This window comes from Gymnodraco acuticeps, unplaced genomic scaffold (genome assembly GCF_902827175.1).
Source record: "Gymnodraco acuticeps unplaced genomic scaffold, fGymAcu1.1, whole genome shotgun sequence".
NCBI classification, from domain to species: domain Eukaryota; kingdom Metazoa; phylum Chordata; class Actinopteri; order Perciformes; family Bathydraconidae; genus Gymnodraco; species Gymnodraco acuticeps.
Genome location: NW_022990068.1, coordinates 749,960 through 772,265, shown reverse-complemented (window position 1 = coordinate 772,265; position 22,306 = coordinate 749,960). Strand labels below are relative to the sequence as shown.

General features: G+C 39.0%; 1 protein-coding gene across 1 annotated transcript in view; it reads left to right on the top strand.

Annotated features, from left to right (window-relative positions):
• The window catches only part of LOC117546029 (collagen alpha-6(IV) chain-like), a gene marked incomplete in the record, with an annotated part of 155,450 nt that overhangs the window by 73,184 nt on the left and 59,960 nt on the right, over positions 1–22,306 (top strand). Inside the window, 1 exon segment of the mRNA XM_034216110.1 lies at positions 13,816–13,893. Coding sequence (XP_034072001.1) covers positions 13,816–13,893 — 78 coding nt within the window.

Sequence of the window (22,306 nt, the reverse complement as noted above, 5' to 3'; positions counted from 1 at the left end):
ATCTTCTCCGTCTTTATCTTCATGAAGTCACTCTTATTAGGGATTTTTATATTGCCGTCGGTGGGATGACGTTATTGTTCCTAGCGCTAAGCACAAAAACGGGAGAGACGAGAAACTGCGACACCGTTGGCAGAAGGAAGAATGGAGAGAAATATGTGGCAATAATACCATAAACAAAATGTTACCTCTCATTTATCATATATGAAGAATTCATTTTCAAACATTGATTAAAGCCAATCTTAAAATGATTAAACAAACGCCTGTTTGCGACTCCTCAGTGCACACAAACACATAACTTGGAGAAATAAATAAATACGGATATGTTATTTAAAACCACCTCGAATATGTTGTGTTAATGTTATGAAATGTTTTCTCATAAATGATGCAGTGTTGCATTTCTAGGTTGTACGAGCATGGTTTTATATACTACCATGTTTAAACTTGTTTTATGCCGTTTGCTAAGACTTGATAAGTCGCTCGTAAAACACAGGAGGTATGGAAGCTAAGAACACCATATGTGGTGAATGGTACAGCTGATATAACACAACACATTAGTTGTATTTCCTTTAACTGGTGGATATAGAGTTGCTGCAGTGGAGACGCTGCGCACAGCTGATCGACAGCTGGGACACAAACCACCAAATACTAAAACATAATTCAGATCCAGTCGTCATGACTCCACTCCGGAGGGATTCCCTGATCATTTCTTACAGTCTCTCATCAAGGGGGTGTCTCCTGTCCCCGGCACAAACACACTGCCTGAGGAAGGCTATGTGTATTGTTTTTGTCATGAACCTTTTTCGGACCACTTATTTATTTATTTTGGTGACGATCCGACCTCCATGCTGCTACTCTGGTTCAAACTGCATCCACCAAACAATATGATTTATCTCGACCTCCCCAAAATAACCAAAATCTGACACGGTGCGAGATGTCTTTTTTAGCTGTTCTGTCGTCATTTCCTGCGATCTTCTTCATGCAGTCAGTCAGAATGAATGAATGAATGGGCGTTTCTTTGACTATTTATAGGCAAATATGGGCGTTACGTGAAGCCCGCAAAAGCTGCACCGCATTTCGAGTCGGTTGTGATTTATAAAGGGAAACCGGCGTAGGAAGTGCTGTACGCACTTTCCTCGCCGGTACGCAATGTTTGGTGAATCGGAAAATGTCGGAACATTTCTGTACCTATTTTTTGGATTTCTACTACGTAAGCAACCTTCCCACGTGAATCCTACGCACGGCGTTATACATGAGGCCCCTGGTCCTTGAAGTGTCTGCTATTTCTGTCTCGGTTTTGAACTAAAGCCAAAGATGCATTCAATTGGGCTCGGATTATCCCATGTTCACAGTCAGGAAGTCATGTTTCCAATTATTCGAGGACAAACAATCTTTCTTGCAACGTCAATGCAAGTTAAACATGATTTAGACATGTTCCATCATGATATGGCTTCTTCTTTGGCCAGTTCTACACCCAATTGTGCCAGTAGTTGACTAAACACTCCAGTAAAAGCAAGATATCAACTGATGCATTGATTCCTGACCCTGCATGCACTTTGAAAGTGACTCACTGTTCTATATGCGGTGCCTCGGGTTTGTTGTCATGTCAGAGTCGATTTACACCTCGACAGAAACCAAACCTCTACCGGAAGCTCCGATTCTGACCATGTGGTTTGTGGGACGGCAACTTGGCTGCAGGACTGAATACTGGAAGTGGGGGTTGGGGTCTAAACTTTAATAGACTGGTGCTAGTAGTCATGGCAACAAATTCCTGCCCACACAGGAGGTGAAGTCATTGGATTAGATGGAGCTGTAACGTGTTGTGAAGGGATACAGCACTTTGTTTCAATGAATGGTAGAAAAGTAATTCACATAAGTAGAGTTTCACAATCTCAACCCTAAAACTTTCAGAAAGTAAGCTTCCTTCTTTAGATGTATGCCTTGTTTTGATGCTGCGACCACGCAAACATTTCCAAAATTGGGATCAGTACATCTTATCTTGTGTATCCACGTGTTTGCAGGTTATTGCTAGGGATGCACAGTATACATTTTATTTCTTCTTCTGCAGATATCTGGTAATTACTCTACCTGCTTGAAATGGTCAAAACCTATAGGATTTTAAAATAAGCTCTTAACCAATCAGGTAAATGATGCATGAATTACTTCCCTTAATATTGCAGCTTTCACAGATGGGGCTAATTCGAATTGCATTTGACACAATAGTATATGTTGTTTCAGTCAGAGGCAAGGCGTGGTATAAATGAGAAACATGAAAGCTTCTGAGATGTTTCAGGTGTATCAATACTCCTGTCACTGATAACATCTACCTGTAGAGATACACTTTAAGTACCTGGGCACGGCTTACCACCTTCTCCTGAGGATATATAAACCTGTGGCGGTGGTATTGGCAGGAACATGTTGGAGCTCCTGTTGCGTGCCTCGCCCCGGTTCATTTGGTTCTTTAACACACTTTTACAGTAAGAGAGGGAACAAGGTGAGGCAGGTCGAGCCCTAATCCTGCCTGAAAGCTATGTTTATTTTCCATCTCCACTGTGTGTGTGTGTGTGTGTGCACAATGAATGTTCTTCTAAAGTATGATAACTATTCAAAAGTAGTTCCAACTAGCTCCACCTCGAAATACCAACATGGACATGCCTTCATGATCTAATATGATTATATGTCTCTTAATAGTCTTCTATATTTTGGTGGAAATACTATACTTCACTTTTAATTATACGTTTAAGACTCTTTCATGCTAGTATTTTCCACAGTGATGGAAGACATATTCAGCCCTTTTTACATCATTTCCTTAATAACTAATCCGATTCTTCAAAGTGACTAACCACATATAAATTTAGTGGAGTAAAAAGTACAATATTCAACCTGAAATGAAGTATATTGTCACATAAAATTGAAGTAAAAGTAGACGCATGGTGCTCTGTGCTGCCACTTCACATGTTGGACCTATAAGCATAACATTTTCTCTTTGTGTCAGGGGAGATGTGGCACTAGAAGAAGCTTAACTAATCCGAGTTTACTTTGGCTCGTTTGGATTTAGAGTTTGTGACATTAAAGCGTTCTTAACTGGATTACAGATTGGGAAATGCAGAGGGAAAGATTTACACAAGACTGTTTACTATCTGCTTCAGTCCCAAGATGCATCTGGATGTAAACTTCATGACTTTAAACCATTTCCCAAGAGATCTAAGAGAGTTTCCTAATGTATTTTCCTAGCTGTTAGATGAGATAAAAGTGAGGTCCCTCTCCTGATGTGAATGCATTTTGACATCAGCGCTTCACTTTGTTTACATAGCAGCCGTCGGCCATGTCAGCTCGCTCTGTGCGACGTCCTGTTTGTTTTCACCGCCACAAATTTCCGCTGTCTGGCTGAGTCAAAGCTGACCGGACTCCAGCTGGGTGGCCTGCAAGATAGAGCGAGATGAGGAGGGGGGGGGGGGGACACGTTACAGATTGTTTACGAGTACACAAAGCATGCATGTGGGCAGATGTACAGTACAGCTTGGAGTAAACGAGGAACGCTGGAGGCCCAAACACAGCTGGTTAGTTTCCAGCGGTGGATGTCAGGGTCACAGATGGAGGGGAGGAAGAGGGAGGAAGAGGGAAGGAACAACAGGACATAACAGGGAAAATATGTTAGGATTTTACTTGTGCAGTGCGTGAATTTTCATCGTGTATTGTTGTCTCAAATCACACATGGCTGCCTCACAGGAATAAAAAACACTGCAAAAGCTAGCTAGCTAACGTCTGTTTGCGAGTGCTGCTGTTAACTACTTAGCTAAGAATTGTACTGTTAGCTTCCTAGCTATCTTTCCCCCTGAATAGTTTCACACTGAAGTACAAGAATGACATGAACATTGTAGAAAGAAGAAAAGGAACAACAGGACATAACAAGGAAAATATGTAACGAAAAGGATGTCTCAATCTGGCAAATCACACATGGCTGCTGTGCCCTCACAGGAATAGCCATTGTTAGCTAACACTGCATAAGCTAGCTAGCTAACGTCTTATTGTGATCGCTGCTGTTAACTACTTATATTATAATATATTTCTCCCTGAATAGTATTGCACTGAAGTACAACAACTATATGTATATTGTAGTAAGAGTAGAGTATTGGAGTTAATGCACCATAAAGTTATTTCCCCTCACTGCATCTTCGCTTTTTAGCATGTTAGCAACAGGCTAGACTGCAAGAATTAACCCTATAAAATGGTGGCTTCTTAGCTACAGTCTTGTGTTGTTGTATGTTACTTGAATGGAGAGAGAAAACCCACATGTATTACTTTTGTTCGTAAATTGCTGTGTTTACTGCATCAAGCATTAACGTGAAACTTCCATTATGTAGCCAAGACGGCGGTCGTTGAGTGTAGGAAGGAATAACTTTTTGATTGTTATGAGCACATTACGATACGATAATAGTTTATTGTCAGATCGAGTCTTACATTTTTCTTGCATCACAGCAGCTCCATTTACACCATCAAGGTGAACTGATTGTTCATTTAGCCATACTTGTACATGTACTTATACACTCAAAACAGCAAGTTAAATGAAAGAAGTACACAATTGGAGAAACGAAAATACCCTTGTTCTTTCTCCTCTTATCTCTAAATTGATTTCCTTGCCCTTTGACTTTCCTTTATTTGCATACAGAGTCTCAACCCACTCTTCTTGTGTGTGTTTCCTTGAACTCATTCCTCAACGTCAGGTTCATGTCAAGGTGAAATGTAAAAAGGGTCGGATAGAATCCATTTTTCCCCATCTTCCCTGTCACTCAGAGATGGAGGACACTCTGCACTCCCATTTGCTGATAACATGCGATGACATGCTGATTGACAGGCTGTAGATTTAACACATTCCTGGAGGGAAATGTTTGAAGGGTACATTTAGGACTCAAAGTTGTCGGTTCTTCTTAAAACAGCTTGTTTCCTGCACTTCCATTCCCAGAACTCACCTGTCCATCACACAGTTTGAGTCAGACTTTTCCTTAAGATAACGTTTTTCCTTTAGGTTTTATTATCTTAACCTTCTCTGTTGGCAATTACCTGCTAAGGATGACTTCCCACTTCTGTGTTTTTCCAATCAAATAGGACACATTTTCTACATTAGGATCCACACACACGTAAAAACAAAAAGTCGAAGAGTGTTGCTTCATTGATTGAATCTTATACGCTAAGCATGAGATAATTAAAAGCCAGTACATATCCGGTTCCTGCTTCTTTAAAGTGAGTTTATTGCTGAGAAAATCACTACTATGACACGGTTGTCTTTACACTTTATATGAAGTCACTATCATTTCATTTCTTTGAATAAAGCAACTCTGCATTACACATTTAAAACGTACCTGTGTTTTACCTGGAGGAATTAGGACACATTTTTTTTCTCGTTTTTGGTCTTACCATCGTCTTTTAATCCGTTATTGCGGCGATTTCCCAACTCTTTAAAGTGCACGAGGTCTTTCTAGTATTTCTGTTTAATAAACCTTCTATTACATTATTATTTATAGAAAGAAAATGGTCATTATTTTACATAAAAAAAACCCACATATTGTCTCTTTAGCTACATAACACTACTACTTTAACGTGCTTATAGTTGTACATACTGTACCGTAATGCAAGGTATTCTCATTCATTCACATCCCACCTCTGCCTCTCTGACCTTTAACCCTCCGCCATCATCACGTTAAAAGTGAGGAATTCCATAACAAACATAAAGCTTTATCTCCCTTTTTTTATTTTTCAAAACAACCTGTCACATTTCGGTGATGTTGTCTCGACCCTATAGCTGCAGAGACGTCGCTTCAAACCAAAATCTACCGTAGACTCAACCTCCCTAAAAGATAGCATCATGCGACCCTATAGGAATAGAAAAGGCAAGTCCAGACGTTAGCCTCCACCCGAGAGCTGCCAATCTCAGGTGTGTGAACAGCAGGAGGGTTTTCGGCTTTTAAAAAAGTCTCGGTAGAAGGTGTTTGGATAGTAAAGTATGAGCAAACAGTGGGAGATTGATCGCGGAACATTAGCTGGAGCTCAGAGGCACATAGCTGTTTAATGCCGAGATGACAGAACGAGCTCAGTGTTGAATTCATGGGGATGAGTTGCTTCACGTTTATGTCGGTAAATGTATGCAAATTATGAGCGAGGGGATTTTGTGTGGGATGCTGAACCTCATGAGTGCATGTCTAACCCTGCAGCAGATCTACATTCCTCTACCTTCACCTCAGGGGGCCTCACCTCCACAGAAAGGGTCAGTTCACCTGAAGGATGAAGCATATGTACAGGCATTAACACATCAGTACTTTAATTTTCGTACATTTAACTCAATCTATGTTATTATTAAAAACTGTGGGCCATGAATTAGTATGACGTTTTGTTTCACGACGTGTTTAGCTTAAGTTACGTAACAAACTGACTTATTGAAACCCAAACCATGATATTTTGTATAACCCTAAACAAGTATATTATTCTCTATATTCTATATTCATTCATTGGTATTTCATTTAGACTATGATATGATATGGAAACGTCGATTCTTATGGACTCTGTCATTTCTATTGGGATATAGACTAGGCCTGTTTTCACTTAAGTTTCTGTACAATTTCATTTGAAAAGTTGTGTACACTTTGCAGTAAAGTTCCTAATTTGATTTAAAAAGACGTTTATTTTGGGTTTATACATCACCCCAATGTGAAGTAGCTTAACCATGTTTTATTTGAAGTCGTACTATTTATTGACAAACCAGAAAATGTTCTATATCGTGATAGGCATTCATATCGAGATACAAAAATTACCTATATCACGAGAGACATTTTGGATCACCTAGCCCTAATTACAACGTTATTTCCGACTGTTTCACAATTTTAACCCCGCAGGACCTTCTGCATAATACTTAACAAACGTCATGATGCCGGGGGCTCAATATGACGAGAAGGGATGACTTTTTGTTGCTCCGAGACACAACCAGGTTTAGTTTCAGTGTGTAAGATGATGAGATGATCCAGGAACTTTCCTATTGTTAAACCCAGCTTTCAGCTCCTCGTGTGTTATCTATGGGAGACTTTAGTCTTGAGTGTATTTACTTCTGTATTTCAGGGTTTAGTCAGAGATGGCAAAAGTACACACCTCCTTTACTCAAGTAGAAGTACAGATACTCGTGTTAAAATACTCTGGTAAAAGTAGAAGTGCTGACTAAACTTCTTTACTCAAGTAAAAGTAAAGACTTTGAAATGTACTTCAGTAAAAAGTACCCATAACTATCAGCTGCTTTAAAGAGTACCTGACCTCCCTTTATATTAATAGAACAATAATGTCATTGTTAGCTAATGAATGTTTCCATGCTGAACAACGGCAACATGACAACGTTTCCATTGGTCCCTCTTCTTTAGAGAAGACCAGGAAATGATGGATACACGGATCGTGTTCAAATCAATAGGCACGCAATGACTCTAAAGAATAATGATCACGCACCAAACACACATTCAGACTAAAGGAACCAGCTGTTTGGAAAATGAGAGAAGTAGAAAGTACAAGTATTTGAGTTCAACATGTAAGAAGTAGAAAGTACAGGTATTTGAGTTCAACATGTAAGAAGTAGAAAGTACAGGTATTTGTGTTCAACATGTGAGAAGTAGAAAGTACAGGTATTTGTGTTCAAAATGTAAGAAGTAGAAAGTACAGGTATTTGAGTTCAACATGTAAGAAGTAGAAAGTACAGGTATTTGAGTTCAACATGTAAGAAGTAGAAAGTACAGGTATTTGGGTTCAACGTGTAAGAAGTAGAAAGTACAGGTATTTGTGTTCAACATGTAAGAAGTAGAAAGTACAGGTATTTGAGTTCAACATGTAAGAAGTAGAAAGTACAGGTATTTGGGTTCAACATGTAAGAAGTAGAAAGTACAGGTATTTGAGTTCAACATGTAAGAAGTAGAAAGTACAGGTATTTGGGTTCAACATGTAAGAAGTAGAAAGTACAGGTATTTGGGTTCAACATGTAAGAAGTAGAAAGTACAGGTATTTGTGTTCAACATGTAAGAAGTAGAAAGTACAGGTATTTGGGTTCAACATGTAAGAAGTAGAAAGTACAGGTATTTGTGTTCAACATGTAAGAAGTAGAAAGTACAGGTATTTGTGTTCAACATGTAAGAAGTAGAAAGTACAGGTATTTGTGTTCAACATGTAAGAAGTAGAAAGTACAGGTATTTGGGTTCAACATGTGAGAAGTAGAAAGTACAGGTATTTGTGTTCAACATGTAAGAAGTAGAAAGTACAGGTATTTGGGTTCAACATGTAAGAAGTAGAAAGTACAGGTATTTGTGTTCAACATGTAAGAAGTAGAAAGTACAGGTATTTGGGTTCAACATGTGAGAAGTAGAAAGTACAGGTATTTGAGTTCAACATGTAAGAAGTAGAAAGTACAGGTATTTGGGTTCAACATGTAAGAAGTAGAAAGTACAGGTATTTGGGTTCAACATGTGAGAAGTAGAAAGTACAGGTATTTGAGTTCAACATGTAAGAAGTAGAAAGTACAGGTATTTGGGTTCAACATGTAAGAAGTAGAAAGTACAGGTATTTGTGTTCAACATGTAAGAAGTAGAAAGTACAGGTATTTGAGTTCAACATGTAAGAAGTAGAAAGTACAGGTATTTGGGTTCAACATGTAAGAAGTAGAAAGTACAGGTATTTGAGTTCAACATGTAAGAAGTAGAAAGTACAGGTATTTGGGTTCAACATGTAAGAAGTAGAAAGTACAGGTATTTGTGTTCAACATGTAAGAAGTAGAAAGTACAGGTATTTGAGTTCAACATGTAGAAGTAGAAAGTACAGGTATTTGGGTTCAACATGTAAGAAGTAGAAAGTACAGGTATTTGAGTTCAACATGTAAGAAGTAGAAAGTACAGGTATTTGGGTTCAACATGTAAGAAGTAGAAAGTACAGGTATTTGGGTTCAACATGTAAGAAGTAGAAAGTACAGGTATTTGTGTTCAACATGTAAGAAGTAGAAAGTACAGGTATTTGGGTTCAACATGTAAGAAGTAGAAAGTACAGGTATTTGTGTTCAACATGTAAGAAGTAGAAAGTACAGGTATTTGTGTTCAACATGTAAGAAGTAGAAAGTACAGGTATTTGTGTTCAACATGTAAGAAGTAGAAAGTACAGGTATTTGGGTTCAACATGTGAGAAGTAGAAAGTACAGGTATTTGTGTTCAACATGTAAGAAGTAGAAAGTACAGGTATTTGGGTTCAACATGTAAGAAGTAGAAAGTACAGGTATTTGTGTTCAACATGTAAGAAGTAGAAAGTACAGGTATTTGGGTTCAACATGTGAGAAGTAGAAAGTACAGGTATTTGAGTTCAACATGTAAGAAGTAGAAAGTACAGGTATTTGGGTTCAACATGTAAGAAGTAGAAAGTACAGGTATTTGGGTTCAACATGTGAGAAGTAGAAAGTACAGGTATTTGAGTTCAACATGTAAGAAGTAGAAAGTACAGGTATTTGGGTTCAACATGTAAGAAGTAGAAAGTACAGGTATTTGTGTTCAACATGTAAGAAGTAGAAAGTACAGGTATTTGAGTTCAACATGTAAGAAGTAGAAAGTACAGGTATTTGGGTTCAACATGTAAGAAGTAGAAAGTACAGGTATTTGAGTTCAACATGTAAGAAGTAGAAAGTACAGGTATTTGGGTTCAACATGTAAGAAGTAGAAAGTACAGGTATTTGGGTTCAACATGTAAGAAGTAGAAAGTACAGGTATTTGTGTTCAACATGTAAGAAGTAGAAAGTACAGGTATTTGTGTTCAACATGTAAGAAGTAGAAAGTACAGGTATTTGTGTTCAACATGTAAGAAGTAGAAAGTACAGGTATTTGTGTTCAACATGTAGGAAGTAGAAAGTACAGGTATTTGTGTTCAACATGTAAGAAGTAGAAGTAAAAAGTCGTCAGAAAAACAAGTAGTGGAGTAAAGTACTGATACCAGAAAAATTTACTTAAGTACAGTAACAAAGTATTTGTACTCCACTACTTAGTATTTATCCTTGCATTATGTTCAGGGTAATGCCATGTATAGATTGTATATCGCTATGCAGCTCTACCTGCCTCTACACGTTCTCCATTTACCTCTAATATTTCTTTATTGTCTTCTTTCTGTGTATTTAACAACACATCTATGAGGGTATATGTACCCCACCCTGTTTGCTCATATCATCCTTCACGTGGGTGCGGACAGAGTGAAGTGAGGCCGGATTATATCTCCGAACAATACATCTAAAGAGGCATTAACAATGAGAGGTCGCCTGCTCTGATTGGACAGTACCTGAGGAGGAATGTCAGCCTTAACAAAAGGAGGATAATAAAGACACTGGATATAGAGATCACCTGCAGCACCACCTTTTGTCACTTTTCCCTCCTTTGCCTAAAATGCCCTTAAACTGCATTCACTTCTCATCCTTTCTCCATTGTTCTCATTCGGACTTAAATCGTAGCGTTAAAGCGTATTTGACGTCTATGTTTAGCTTCTTCATGTCCTTCGCCAAAGAGTTGCTCTCGCTGTCCGTCCATTGCTCTTACTCGCCGCCTCCATTGGCCCAAACGTCAGTGTTTCCCTGCTCGACTCCTCCCTCTCTTGCCCTCCTTCTGTCATTGTGATTACACGAGTCGAGGAGATCAGAGGGGGGAGAGCTGACCTTTCACCTCCTTCTCTCTCCCTCTCTCTTTCTCTCTGTGCTTTTTACTTTGTGCCAAGCCTCGCTTTCTCTCCTGTCTTTATGTTTCATGCTGTAGAAGTACTGGAAGTCTTAAGTGTTTTATATTATTAGGGTTAGGGGTCATACTGTTACTGCTACAGATGTGTGTCCTTCCTATCCCACCTGTATTTACCATCATATTCTATAAGATCATCCCTTTATCACGTCTTTTTGATTTTCTTTTGGACATTGTTCACGTGTTCCGTAGGAGATTTGTTCACATACTTCTCGTTCATTTTTCACATATTTTCCTCACTATTTTTAAGACGTTTTACATGCATTTTCCACCAGAAGTGCTTTTACGCAATTTCTTCAATTTAGTTTCATTTTCTTCGGGTAGTTTTCAGACCTTGTATTATATTTTTCACAACTCTTATTTCTTACAGCTGTACAGTATGTTTGTACTTCCTTTATCTACGGTTTGCTGGTTCAATCTAGAAAAATGCATCATATTTCAACCTTATTCATAATTGTTTGGAATATATTTCACATATTTCTTAGCATTCACCTTAAATTCTCTAAACATAACAATTCAAAAACACTTACTATGACAGCATAACTCAACACTCCCTGGTGGTTCCCAGGCTCTCATTATATCGCCTGATTCCCAGACTAGACCATCTGATGACTGCTTACGGGGGTCCTGAGGGTCTCTGACCTCCTTTATTATGAATACGAACACTCACAGACTGTGGTCATATGAACTAATGCACCCCTGAGCCTCCATCACTCCCCCGTCCACACCCTTTTTCTCCCCCGTCGCCTGTCCCCACTCTCCACAGCCTTTCATCACTAATCACATCGAAATGCCAGCTGTGACCTCTGAGTTTGACCCCAAATAGACCCCTGAACTATGCACTCAAAAGTGACATTTGGTGAGTTTTTTGGTGACTCCTACATGTATCCATCATAGAACAAATTTGAGATTAAAAAACAGTATTATCATATATACACACACACACACACACATCTACATCTCCTCTCAGCAGGTGGTCCAAAGTGAAAAGAAGCTGTTTTGAAGTCATAAGAGGCTCAAGGTATATGAGCTTATGCCATGTCATACGTCAGCTTATGAAAGCTCTGTTATAAACTCAGAAAGCGCGGCGTGATGTTTGCTAGATATCTCAGGAATGCCACCCTGAACACAGCGGGGTTAATCTGCGGTTCATGTGGAGTTTAGGCGCGTGGGGATGCACAGATTGTTTACTGTGTGTAAGATGGGGTGTGTGAGGGTGTAACACTGGCAAAAATGCAAGACAATAAGGTAAAAGTAGACATATTAGCCGCTTTCACACCAAGTACTTTGCCGTACTTAGTTCCCAGCACTTAGTTCCCCCATGGAACTAAAGAGCTGATCGCGTTCACACCGGAATAAGTTCCCAGAGGGTGGATTAGGCAAATGAGCCGCTGACGTCACTTCTTCTTCTTCTGCTTTGGGTTAACTGGCAGGCCGCAAACCACTTTACTGCCACCCGAAGTCCCCGGCCGGAAGTCCCCGGAGTTAGGGAAGGCTTCAGTAGAAGCTGCTGGGACTCCCAGCAGCTTCTACTGAAGCCTTCCGAGTAAATCGCCAGAACGCCGACACCTCCTCATCTCCACCGCTCCCATGTTTTCTTTTGTGTTGCCATAAGTTAGTCTCTCTGCGTCTGTGCGCGGGGCTAATGCTAATTATGCTAAACCTTTCAGAGTTTTACGGGGCGTGGTTTGCAATCCGCCCAGCCAATACGAAATTGGAACTTTTTTCTCCCCCGGAGAGTACCACCTCTCTAGCAGGGACTGAAAACGGGGGAAAAGTTCTCATGAACTAAGTTTTGGTGTGAACGCAAAATCCCAGGAACTATCGGAACTAAACCGGAAAAGCACTCCGGTGTGAAAGCGCCTATAATCTCAAAGTCCACTTACTGGCTATATATCTCCATTACTACTTAGCAAACTGCAGCTGAGGAAGACCGTTAGATGCCGTTATAAGCGCCAGAAAAAGCTTAACTGTTTCCAATACCTTATCTGAACTTGAGTTCAAAATACTGCATTTTAATGTCAAATGTGTTGATTTAAAGGCCCGAACTCGATATGTTTTAACCATTTAATCAAATGCCGGTCTTGAGGAAAGACTTTAATCTATAAATTGTTGGAATTTTGGAACGTTTTTTGCATGTTTTAGTCCAATTGTATTGATATAATTGCCTTTTACTTGAGCTCTATTTATCAGCTACCATATCACATGATCTACGTCAGCTAAGTTGCCATTTAAGTGGAGGTTGTCGTTGAAAAATCTGGCAGGAAATGTAAGAAAAAGGAAGCTTGATTTGATAGGACAAGTGAAAAAGTGTTTTTTATTGGTTTAATCCAGTTATACCATGCATGATTTAACCCCTTCAAAAGCTGCTTATTATATGCATACAGATACAAACACAATATATGTTTGAGTCAATTCTCTAATGATTTAAAAGGCTATATCTGTCTTTTTTAAACCTCTATCCTGCCACAGCATGGTGCCAATTAAAGAGTATCATACAAATGTAGTTCATCCACTTAATAAACCCTCATGTATCGCTCATTTGTGATAATTGTAGAGTCCTAAAAATTCTCTTTTCTCTGCTGGTAGTTGAGGCTTTTGTGTGTCTGTTATTCATCATAGCAAAGCGCTGCAGGAGACAGACAGCGGTGACATATCGGATTAGAAAACCAGAAATCTTAAGCATAAAGAGAGACAAATAAAGGTTTACACACACAGAGAACCTGATAGTACATGTTCTGTACTTCAATTAGATCTGCCCTTTAAATAATTACGCACTTTTTATCCACTCACTGCATCTTGACCCTTTCCCTAAATGCCTGCAGACGTCTCACTGATGCAACGCCACATGACTCACGGAGATTTGACATGCTTCTGCCTCTTTAAGCAAAGACTTCAGGGTTCATTGGAGGTTGTTGAACAAGGGATATTCGTCATTATATTCGTCATTATATTCGTCATTATATTCGTCATTATATTCGTCATTATATTCGTCATATATTCCCAAAGCATTGTTATTAATCCGTGTCTGTTTTTGTTTCTGCAGGGCAACGAGTTTGACGAGCCGTGTGCCGGACGCAACTGTGGAGAAGGATGCAGATGTAATCCGGAGAAAGGCAGCAGGGTGAGTCTTTCAAAATCACATTAAATGTTTCCAACAACCCACGGCACATCCATCACAGTTGCATTTCCATTATAAGAGTTCAAAAAAAATCGAAATCCCTACAAAATACATTAGTTTTGTGGTTTTTTTATGACCATTTTGACCTTTTTTAAATCACAAAAACATGATTTTTCTGGGATATGTTACGTTTTCTCTCGGGAATAAGTACATTTGTTATATTTAATAGTAAAAATGTGCCTATTGCACTTCCTTTAAATCTGCTAACGGCTTATCCTCAGTATACATTGGTCATAAAAAACGTACATTCGTTGTTTAATACACATTTAAACACATCTCCATGCAGAGTGATCAGATACAGACAAAGAAATATACCACCATGAAGTTGTTCATCTTCATATTTCATTTATGAATCATAACAGGTCGGCTATTTCTCCAGTTTTTAGCTCTTATTCATTGCGTGATATTTACTGTGGTGTGTTATTGTGCAACTACAAGCCACAGAGCAGTGAAGAGTGTGAGTTATTGGATGTCAATCAACAGAAACATTCTCTTCACGTCCTTTAGAAACAATAACCTCGGGGCTCCATTTATTTATCTATATCTCTTTCCATCATACAGCCGCAGACATTACCGTCCGTCAGTCTGTGTTACACATGTTTCCAGAGTCCTGTATCTACTGATGTTTTTACTCATTTAGACGAAAACACTGTCTTTAGGCGAGGAACTCATTTCCTGTCATTGCTACCATGATATTAACCCTCCCAGGTGTAATATTATGTAAAAAGGGTGTAATAACAGTTTAATAACATAGTAATACAAGTGTAATTATTGGTGTTACTTAGGTATAATATATATATTTAATAACAGTATAATATGGGTCAGATATGGTTGTTTTTACATGTATTATAGTGCAATATTGTGTAAAAGTGTAGTAATATAAGTGCAATTATTGGTGTTACATCGGTATAATATGGGATTAATAACAGAGTAATATGGGTGTAATAACAGAGTAATATGGGTGTAATAACAGAGTAATATGGGTGTTATAACAGAGTAATATGGGTGTTATAACAGAGTAATATGGGTGTTATAACAGAGTAATATGGGTGTAATAAGAGAGTAATATGGGATTAATAACAGAGTAATATGGGTGTTATAACAGAGTAATATGGGTGTAATAACAGAGTAATATGGGTGTTATAACAGAGTAATATGGGTGTAATAACAGAGTAATATGGGTGTAATAACAGAGTAATATGGGTGTAATAACAGAGTAATATGGGTGTTATAGTGTGGAAAAAGGGTGTAATAACGTAGTAATATAAGTGTAATTATTGGTGTGACATGGGTATAATATACATTTTTAATAACAGTGTAATATGGGTCAGATATGGTTGTTTTTACATGTATTATAGTGTAATATTGTGTAAAAGCGTAGTAATAACAGTGTAATAACGTAGTAATATAAGTGTAATTATTGGTGTTACTTAGGTATAATATGAGATTAATAACAGTACGATATGGGTGTAATAAGAGTGTAATATGGGTGATTTAATGTGTAATAATAGTGTTATAACGTTAAAATGTAAAGTATAAGTATTGGTGTAACATGGGTATAATACATATGTTTAATAACAGTATGATATGGGTTTAAAAACTGAGTAATATGGGTGTAATAACGTAGTAATATAAGTGTAATTATTGGTGTAACATGGGTATAATATGGGATTAATAACAGTAGGATATGGGTGTAACAACGGAGTAATATGGGTGTAATAAGGGTGATTTAATGTGTACTAAGGGTGTTATAACAGTGTAATAGCGTAGTAATATAAGTTTAAGTATAGGTGTAGCATGGGTTTAATATATTTATTTAATAACAGTGTGATATGGGTGTAATAACAGTTTAATAAGGAATCAAGCAATCAAATAATTATCCTAATTATTTATATATTGCCAATTTAAGGGTTAATATTTGATGTCGTATGTTACCCAATAGCCTCCAAACTATTGACAGTGTGTGATAGGTGCACGTCTGCACATTTGATTTCACTACCCTCACCTGTCACCACTTCCTGATTCACGACCCCGAAAGACAGTTAGGGGGAACGTTTTGTGTGTTTTTGAACACAGTAATATACGTCCGGAGGCTTTATATAAATACCTCTACATATTAACAAGCTCCTATAAGAGCTGCAGTATCGTCGAGTCAGAGAACAGATGGTTGTGAATATAAGAGCTTCTTAAAAACATCCAAACAATATGCAGGTGGAAGGTCACACTGGTGTTATTGTAAACAGATCTTAGCTTTGATTGTAGAATTAGAATTCCAACAGCAATCAACCAATCAGAAGGCTCGTTCAACTTCCACGTGTTTCTATTACTGATAAAATGACGTGTATCTAAATGATTTGGGATGAAAATAGCTCCGTGTGTGGATTGACGCGCGTCTAAAAACCAGACTGTATGCAAACAGCACTTACTGTCTGACTCTCAGGCTGCACTTACTGTCTCCAAATGACACGGCGACGCTCTGCAGGGAAATGATTATATCTCAGGTAACACCACGACCCTCTGCTCGGCTCAATGACACGGCGTCTTTAACTCTGCGTTTAGGTTCAGGTGCTTATTTGTCTCTTTTCAGTTTTACTTTTGTACCCAGAGGTCGTGCACACACACACACACACACACACACACACACACACACACACACACACACACACACACACACACACACACACACACACACACACACACACACACACACACACACACACACACACACACACACACACACACACACACACACACACACACACACACACACACACACACACACACACACACACACACACACACACACACACACACACACACACACACACACACACACACACACACACACACACACACACACACACACACACACACACACACACACACACACGACTGGGCCCCTCCGTGGCATTTTATCAGGCTCTCCTTCATTTTGAGGATGGAGTCTAAAAATGTTGATGGTCGTTGTTTAGGCTTCATCCACACACACACACACACACACACACACACACACACACACACACACACACACACACACACACACACACACACACACACACACACACACACACACACACACACACACACACACACACACACACACACACACACACACACACACACACACACACACCACACACACACACACACACACACACACACACACACACACACACACCACACACACACACACACACACACACACACACACACACACACACACACACACACACACACACACACACACACACACACCACACACACACACCACGACCCTCGGCTCAATGACACACCGCGGCTGGATTACCTTCTTTAACTCTCTGTTTAGGTTCAGGTGCTTATTTGTCTCTTTCAGTTTTACTTTTGTACCCAGAGGTCGTGAGGTGAGGCGTGGTGGAGAGGAGTTTAGGTTCGTGTGTAAAGATAAGAGATGTAAGGGTTGAATATTAGTATTTGTATCCCTAGAACTTCAAGATATTGATTGTGGTTGTTAGTTTAAGAGCAGGGTACACATGAACACAAGTCCTGTGTATGCTACATTAACACTTGTATTTAACTGTACAAGCAACCAAGAGACCACGGTACATTAATGGTGTGGAGAAAGTAAACTTAGACTCTTAAAATGAGCTGGTTGTTGGATGTGGAAAATAATCCCTAAAATAATCTGCCAATCACAGTATAATTCATTAAATTGTGAATGATTAAGTCTTACAAATGGACAGCTATAGCCATCTAATAACATAGGACATTTGAAAACAAAACAGTGCATTTGTAGAAGTTATAAGGGACATTTTAAAATGAGTGACGTTTCTTTTTTTGGGAGGGAGGCAGTGGGTTAGTGGGGATGTTTGTACTGGGTGGACGGGGGGAGACACTGTGGACGCGCTCGTGAACTGTCAACGGGGGGGGGGGGGGAGGTACACTCTGGACCTCTGTCGATGATATAACATTAAAGGGCGGTGCCGGCCGTCTGCAAACCGAGCCGGCCTTTCTGCACGACTGTCACTCAAATGCGTCTCAATTTGTGGGACGCGGGGAAAATGATAAAAAATGCTGTACACCTGGCCACCCTACACACACACACACACAGTGCTGCCCCACACACACACACACACACACACACACACACACACACACACACACACACACACACACACACACACACACACACACACACACACACACACACACACACACACACACACACACACACACACACACACACACACACACACACACACACACACACACACACACACACCACACACACACACACACACTTCAAATCAAGTTGCCTAAATGCTTGAGCTACGTTTTCATTATAATTACTGTACAATGTATTATGTTTTCGTCATTATTACAACAAATACACACTTGCAACCAGGGGCGGACCGGGACGAAAAATCAGCCCGGGAAACTCGACCGGCCCAACTCGGCACCGCTCGTCAATTGGCAACGGGGAGGGGTGGGGTGCTATGAATTGTCCGACCGGCCCACTTCGAAAAACCCCGGTATTCCCAATGGCCAGTCCGCCCCTGCTTGCAACTGATAACACTGGCAATGATTTTATATTTATTAGACTATTCAAAAAAAGTGGAGGCTCCAAATAAGTGGGGGTACGGCGACCCCCCGCATCCAACGACCACCACACCACTGGAGGGAGGGGTTTGCATTTGCAGTTTTCATCGCTTACATCAGGTTTGATTAGATTTGATATACATATAAGAAAATGAAACACAAAAAAAGAGATAAGCAAGCAGGCGATATAAACATATCAACGGTAGAAAATATATATATAAATAGAAGAATAAGACTAAATATATAAAGTACTATATGTTGTAAAAGTAGTTAAATTAAATTGACCACAACGATGTGGTTTCTGAGTTCATCGATAGACACGTTTAATCTACGTTGGACGAGGATCAAGTTTTCCTGTTGATCCCCGAGGGGAAACAAATCAAACATTCGTCTCTTGTTATGAAGGAAATACTTGGCACGAGCTCCCTGAGGTTATTTCAGGCGATGTTTGGAGATAACAAATGCTCGACAAGTCTCGATATGAGAATTAAAATGCCTTTATTGTTGATGCATATAGTGAGTCCTTTAACGTGCCTTTTTTTAGGGCTACACACCAGGAGATTTGGCTTTTACTTCATCATATTTGACATCAACATGGAGTATTAGAGTTAGCTTCAGATAAGGCATTGGAAACATTAGATTGGTCATGAAAAACTAAACTTAGGGTTAGGTTTAAAGACTCTATATCACGGGTGTCACACTCATTTTCATCTCGGGCCACGTCAGCATTATGGCTGCACTCAAAGGGCCGGTTGTAACTTTAAGACTATACAAAAATACATATATAAATGTTTAATATATATAAAATAATGTATTATATTACATTATTGCCTCTGCATTGGATTATTATCGGATAGGGTAATAACTTCATAATTAACTACGTCTGAAAGCAGAAGTCTGGGGCAAATAATTGCAAGTCTGTTCAGTGAGAATGTCACAAAATGATTTAAAAAGAAAAGCCAGATTCTGGAGAAAAAGTCAAAATCAAAAAAAAAAGTTAAATTTTGAAAAAAAGTCAGATTCTGAGAAAAATGTCAAATTTGTGATGCATTGTGGGACATGTAGTTTATGGGCAACGTGCCTCTGTAAATCTGCATGTAACCGTATTCAAACATACTATATTCTTTGCAAGCTCTTATGGGGCCACGGAAAATGAAGTCACGGGCCGGATTTGGCCCCCGGGCCTTGAGTTTGAAACCCCTCCACTGAAGCAAATGCAGAATATAAATCATGTATAAAGTGTTTAAAAATAACTATTGTTGGACAAAGGAGCAGAATGTATGCTGCAAAAACTACATTAGAAGTTAGAAAATAAATTTTGATTTAAAAAAAGAGCCGTTTCAACTTTTGAGAATTCACTCTCCTGCTTTATTGCAAAGAATTAAAGAGTAAGACTGAAATAAAGCTCACATTTTGGTCCTTGCTAATAACTGATATTCATATCAGCATTTGGCCTCATTTTGAACCATGCATCTATGGATTCATTTCATACCTGCTTTTTGTTATTTTGCATACATTTCGGCACGATACGAGGTGAACAAATCCCCGTTTCTCCTGCCTCTCGACTCTAAGGGTGCCAGGAAGGGACAATTGACCGTGAATCAACGAATATGACTCTAGGGAAATCCCATTTCCTTCAGTGTGTGTCGTGTGGTTTTGGCTCTGAAAGATGTTGTTAACATTGCATCAATACTTTTAAAGGGCAAAGCAATGTTCTGGAACATTTGTATTGTTTAGTGGAGGGGTATCCCGAGACACACCGATTCGAACCGAAAGAAGCTCCTCCGGCGAAACATGTGGCGAAGAAACACAGCCAGTAATAACGGGAGGAACTCATCTCTTATCAGATCGCTTATTACATTTTTTTTTAATTTAGTTTATTTTTCCTCTTTAATCCCACTCTAATTAAAGTGAATTCACTCCCTTATCATGCCGTGTTGTGCTTTGAGGGTTTTAATGGCTGTATCAGAGCGATGTATCTTATCATCTGGAGCTCTTTAATCCATAGCGTCTCCCCGATCGAGACCCTTCTCCCTCGGGGGGATTTCACTTGAACACAAACACACTCCAGACGTGTGTGTTGGGTTTAATTACGCTCAGCCAAAGGGCTTCAGTTTTACTCTGAGTCCTGTGTGGCTCTAATATCTGCGTCACATTGGATCCATTAGCTTTAATAACATCCACTCTCATTGGGTAAACCCCCGGGGGTCAAAGGGCAGCGTTAGGGATGACAGGAGTGTGTGTGTGTGTGTGTGTGTGTGTGTGTGTGTGTGTGTGTGTGTGTGTGTGTGTGTGTGTGTGTGTGTGTGTGTGTGTGTGTGTGTGTGTGTGTGTGTGTGTGTGTGTGTGTGTGTGTGCGTGTGACAGGGGTTAGGTCAACACACATTTGAAGTTGCTACGCGGTCAGGAAGTCTGTGCTTTATTACGCTTTCTATCAGAGGCAGATCGACGACTTCCTGATTGTGTCGTTCAATTTATTTCCCCACACAATCACATCGTCCCTGCAGATAATCTAGTTTAATTATCCATGTTTGTAATGTGCTCACATGGTGCCAATTTGGAAATAAAATAACCTCAATCTGACATACTCTTTAAATTGACACTTGTCACTCGTTGTTTCTTAAATATAAACATATGATGTACTTTATCACTAATCCATTTGGTAGACTACTTAAAAACGACTTGCATATGTTTGTATTGTATATCAATATGAAGCTTTGGTGGCATGTAAGGAGCCTTTCTGCACAATAAGTCTTGACTTTTTATACTTAAATGACATTTTACTGATAAAACGTCTGTACTTTTACTCAAATAACTTAAGACTTAAGAAATATAACTTTTATTAAAGTAAAGGGTCTTCCACCACTGATATGACCTCATGGGTAATCAATCCCTTACATCACGGGTGTCAAACTCATTTTCATCTCGGGCCACGTCAGCATTATGGCTGCACTCAAAGGGCCGGTTGTAACTTTAAGACAATGTAAAAAATACATATATAAATGTTTAATATATATAAAATAATGTATTATATCACATTATTGCCTCTGCATTGGATTATTATCGGATAGGGTAATACCTTCATAATTAACTACGTCTGAAAGCAGAAGTCTATGGCAAAAAATGCAAGTCTCCTCAGTGAGCATGTCACAAAATGATTTTAAAAGAAAAGCCAGATTCTGGAGAAAAAGTCAAAATCTAAAAAAAAAGTTGAATTTTGAAAAAAAGTCAGATTCTGAGAAAAAAAGTAATATTTTGAAGAAAAAATCTAATTCTGAGAAAAAGGTCAAATTTGAGATGCATTGTGGGACATGTAGTTTATAGGCAACATGCCATGTAAAGTAGCATGTAACCATATTCAAATATTTTATTTGCAAGCTCTTATGGGGCCACGTAAAATGAAGTCACGGGCCGGATTTGGCCCCCGGGCCTTGAGTTTGACCCCCCTGCCTTACATCATTTCAATATAAAATGGATCAGTTATTTTACATGTAGATATATCTGATTTAAAGGCATTTAAAATAGTTAAAATGCCACATAACATTAGCTAAACTTACTCTAATGCTGGTTGAGTCTTATCAGACCAAAAGCAGCCTCAATTTCAGCTCAATCAACTATTTCAAAATACATTTATCCGTTATTAATGAATGGTTTTCGTATCGCATAATTGACTGTGTCAGACATTAAGATGATAACAAACAGAAAAAAGCTGGAAGACTCAATATAGAAGATCATTTGATGAAAATAACAACAACAACATGAAGTGTAAGAAGCACTA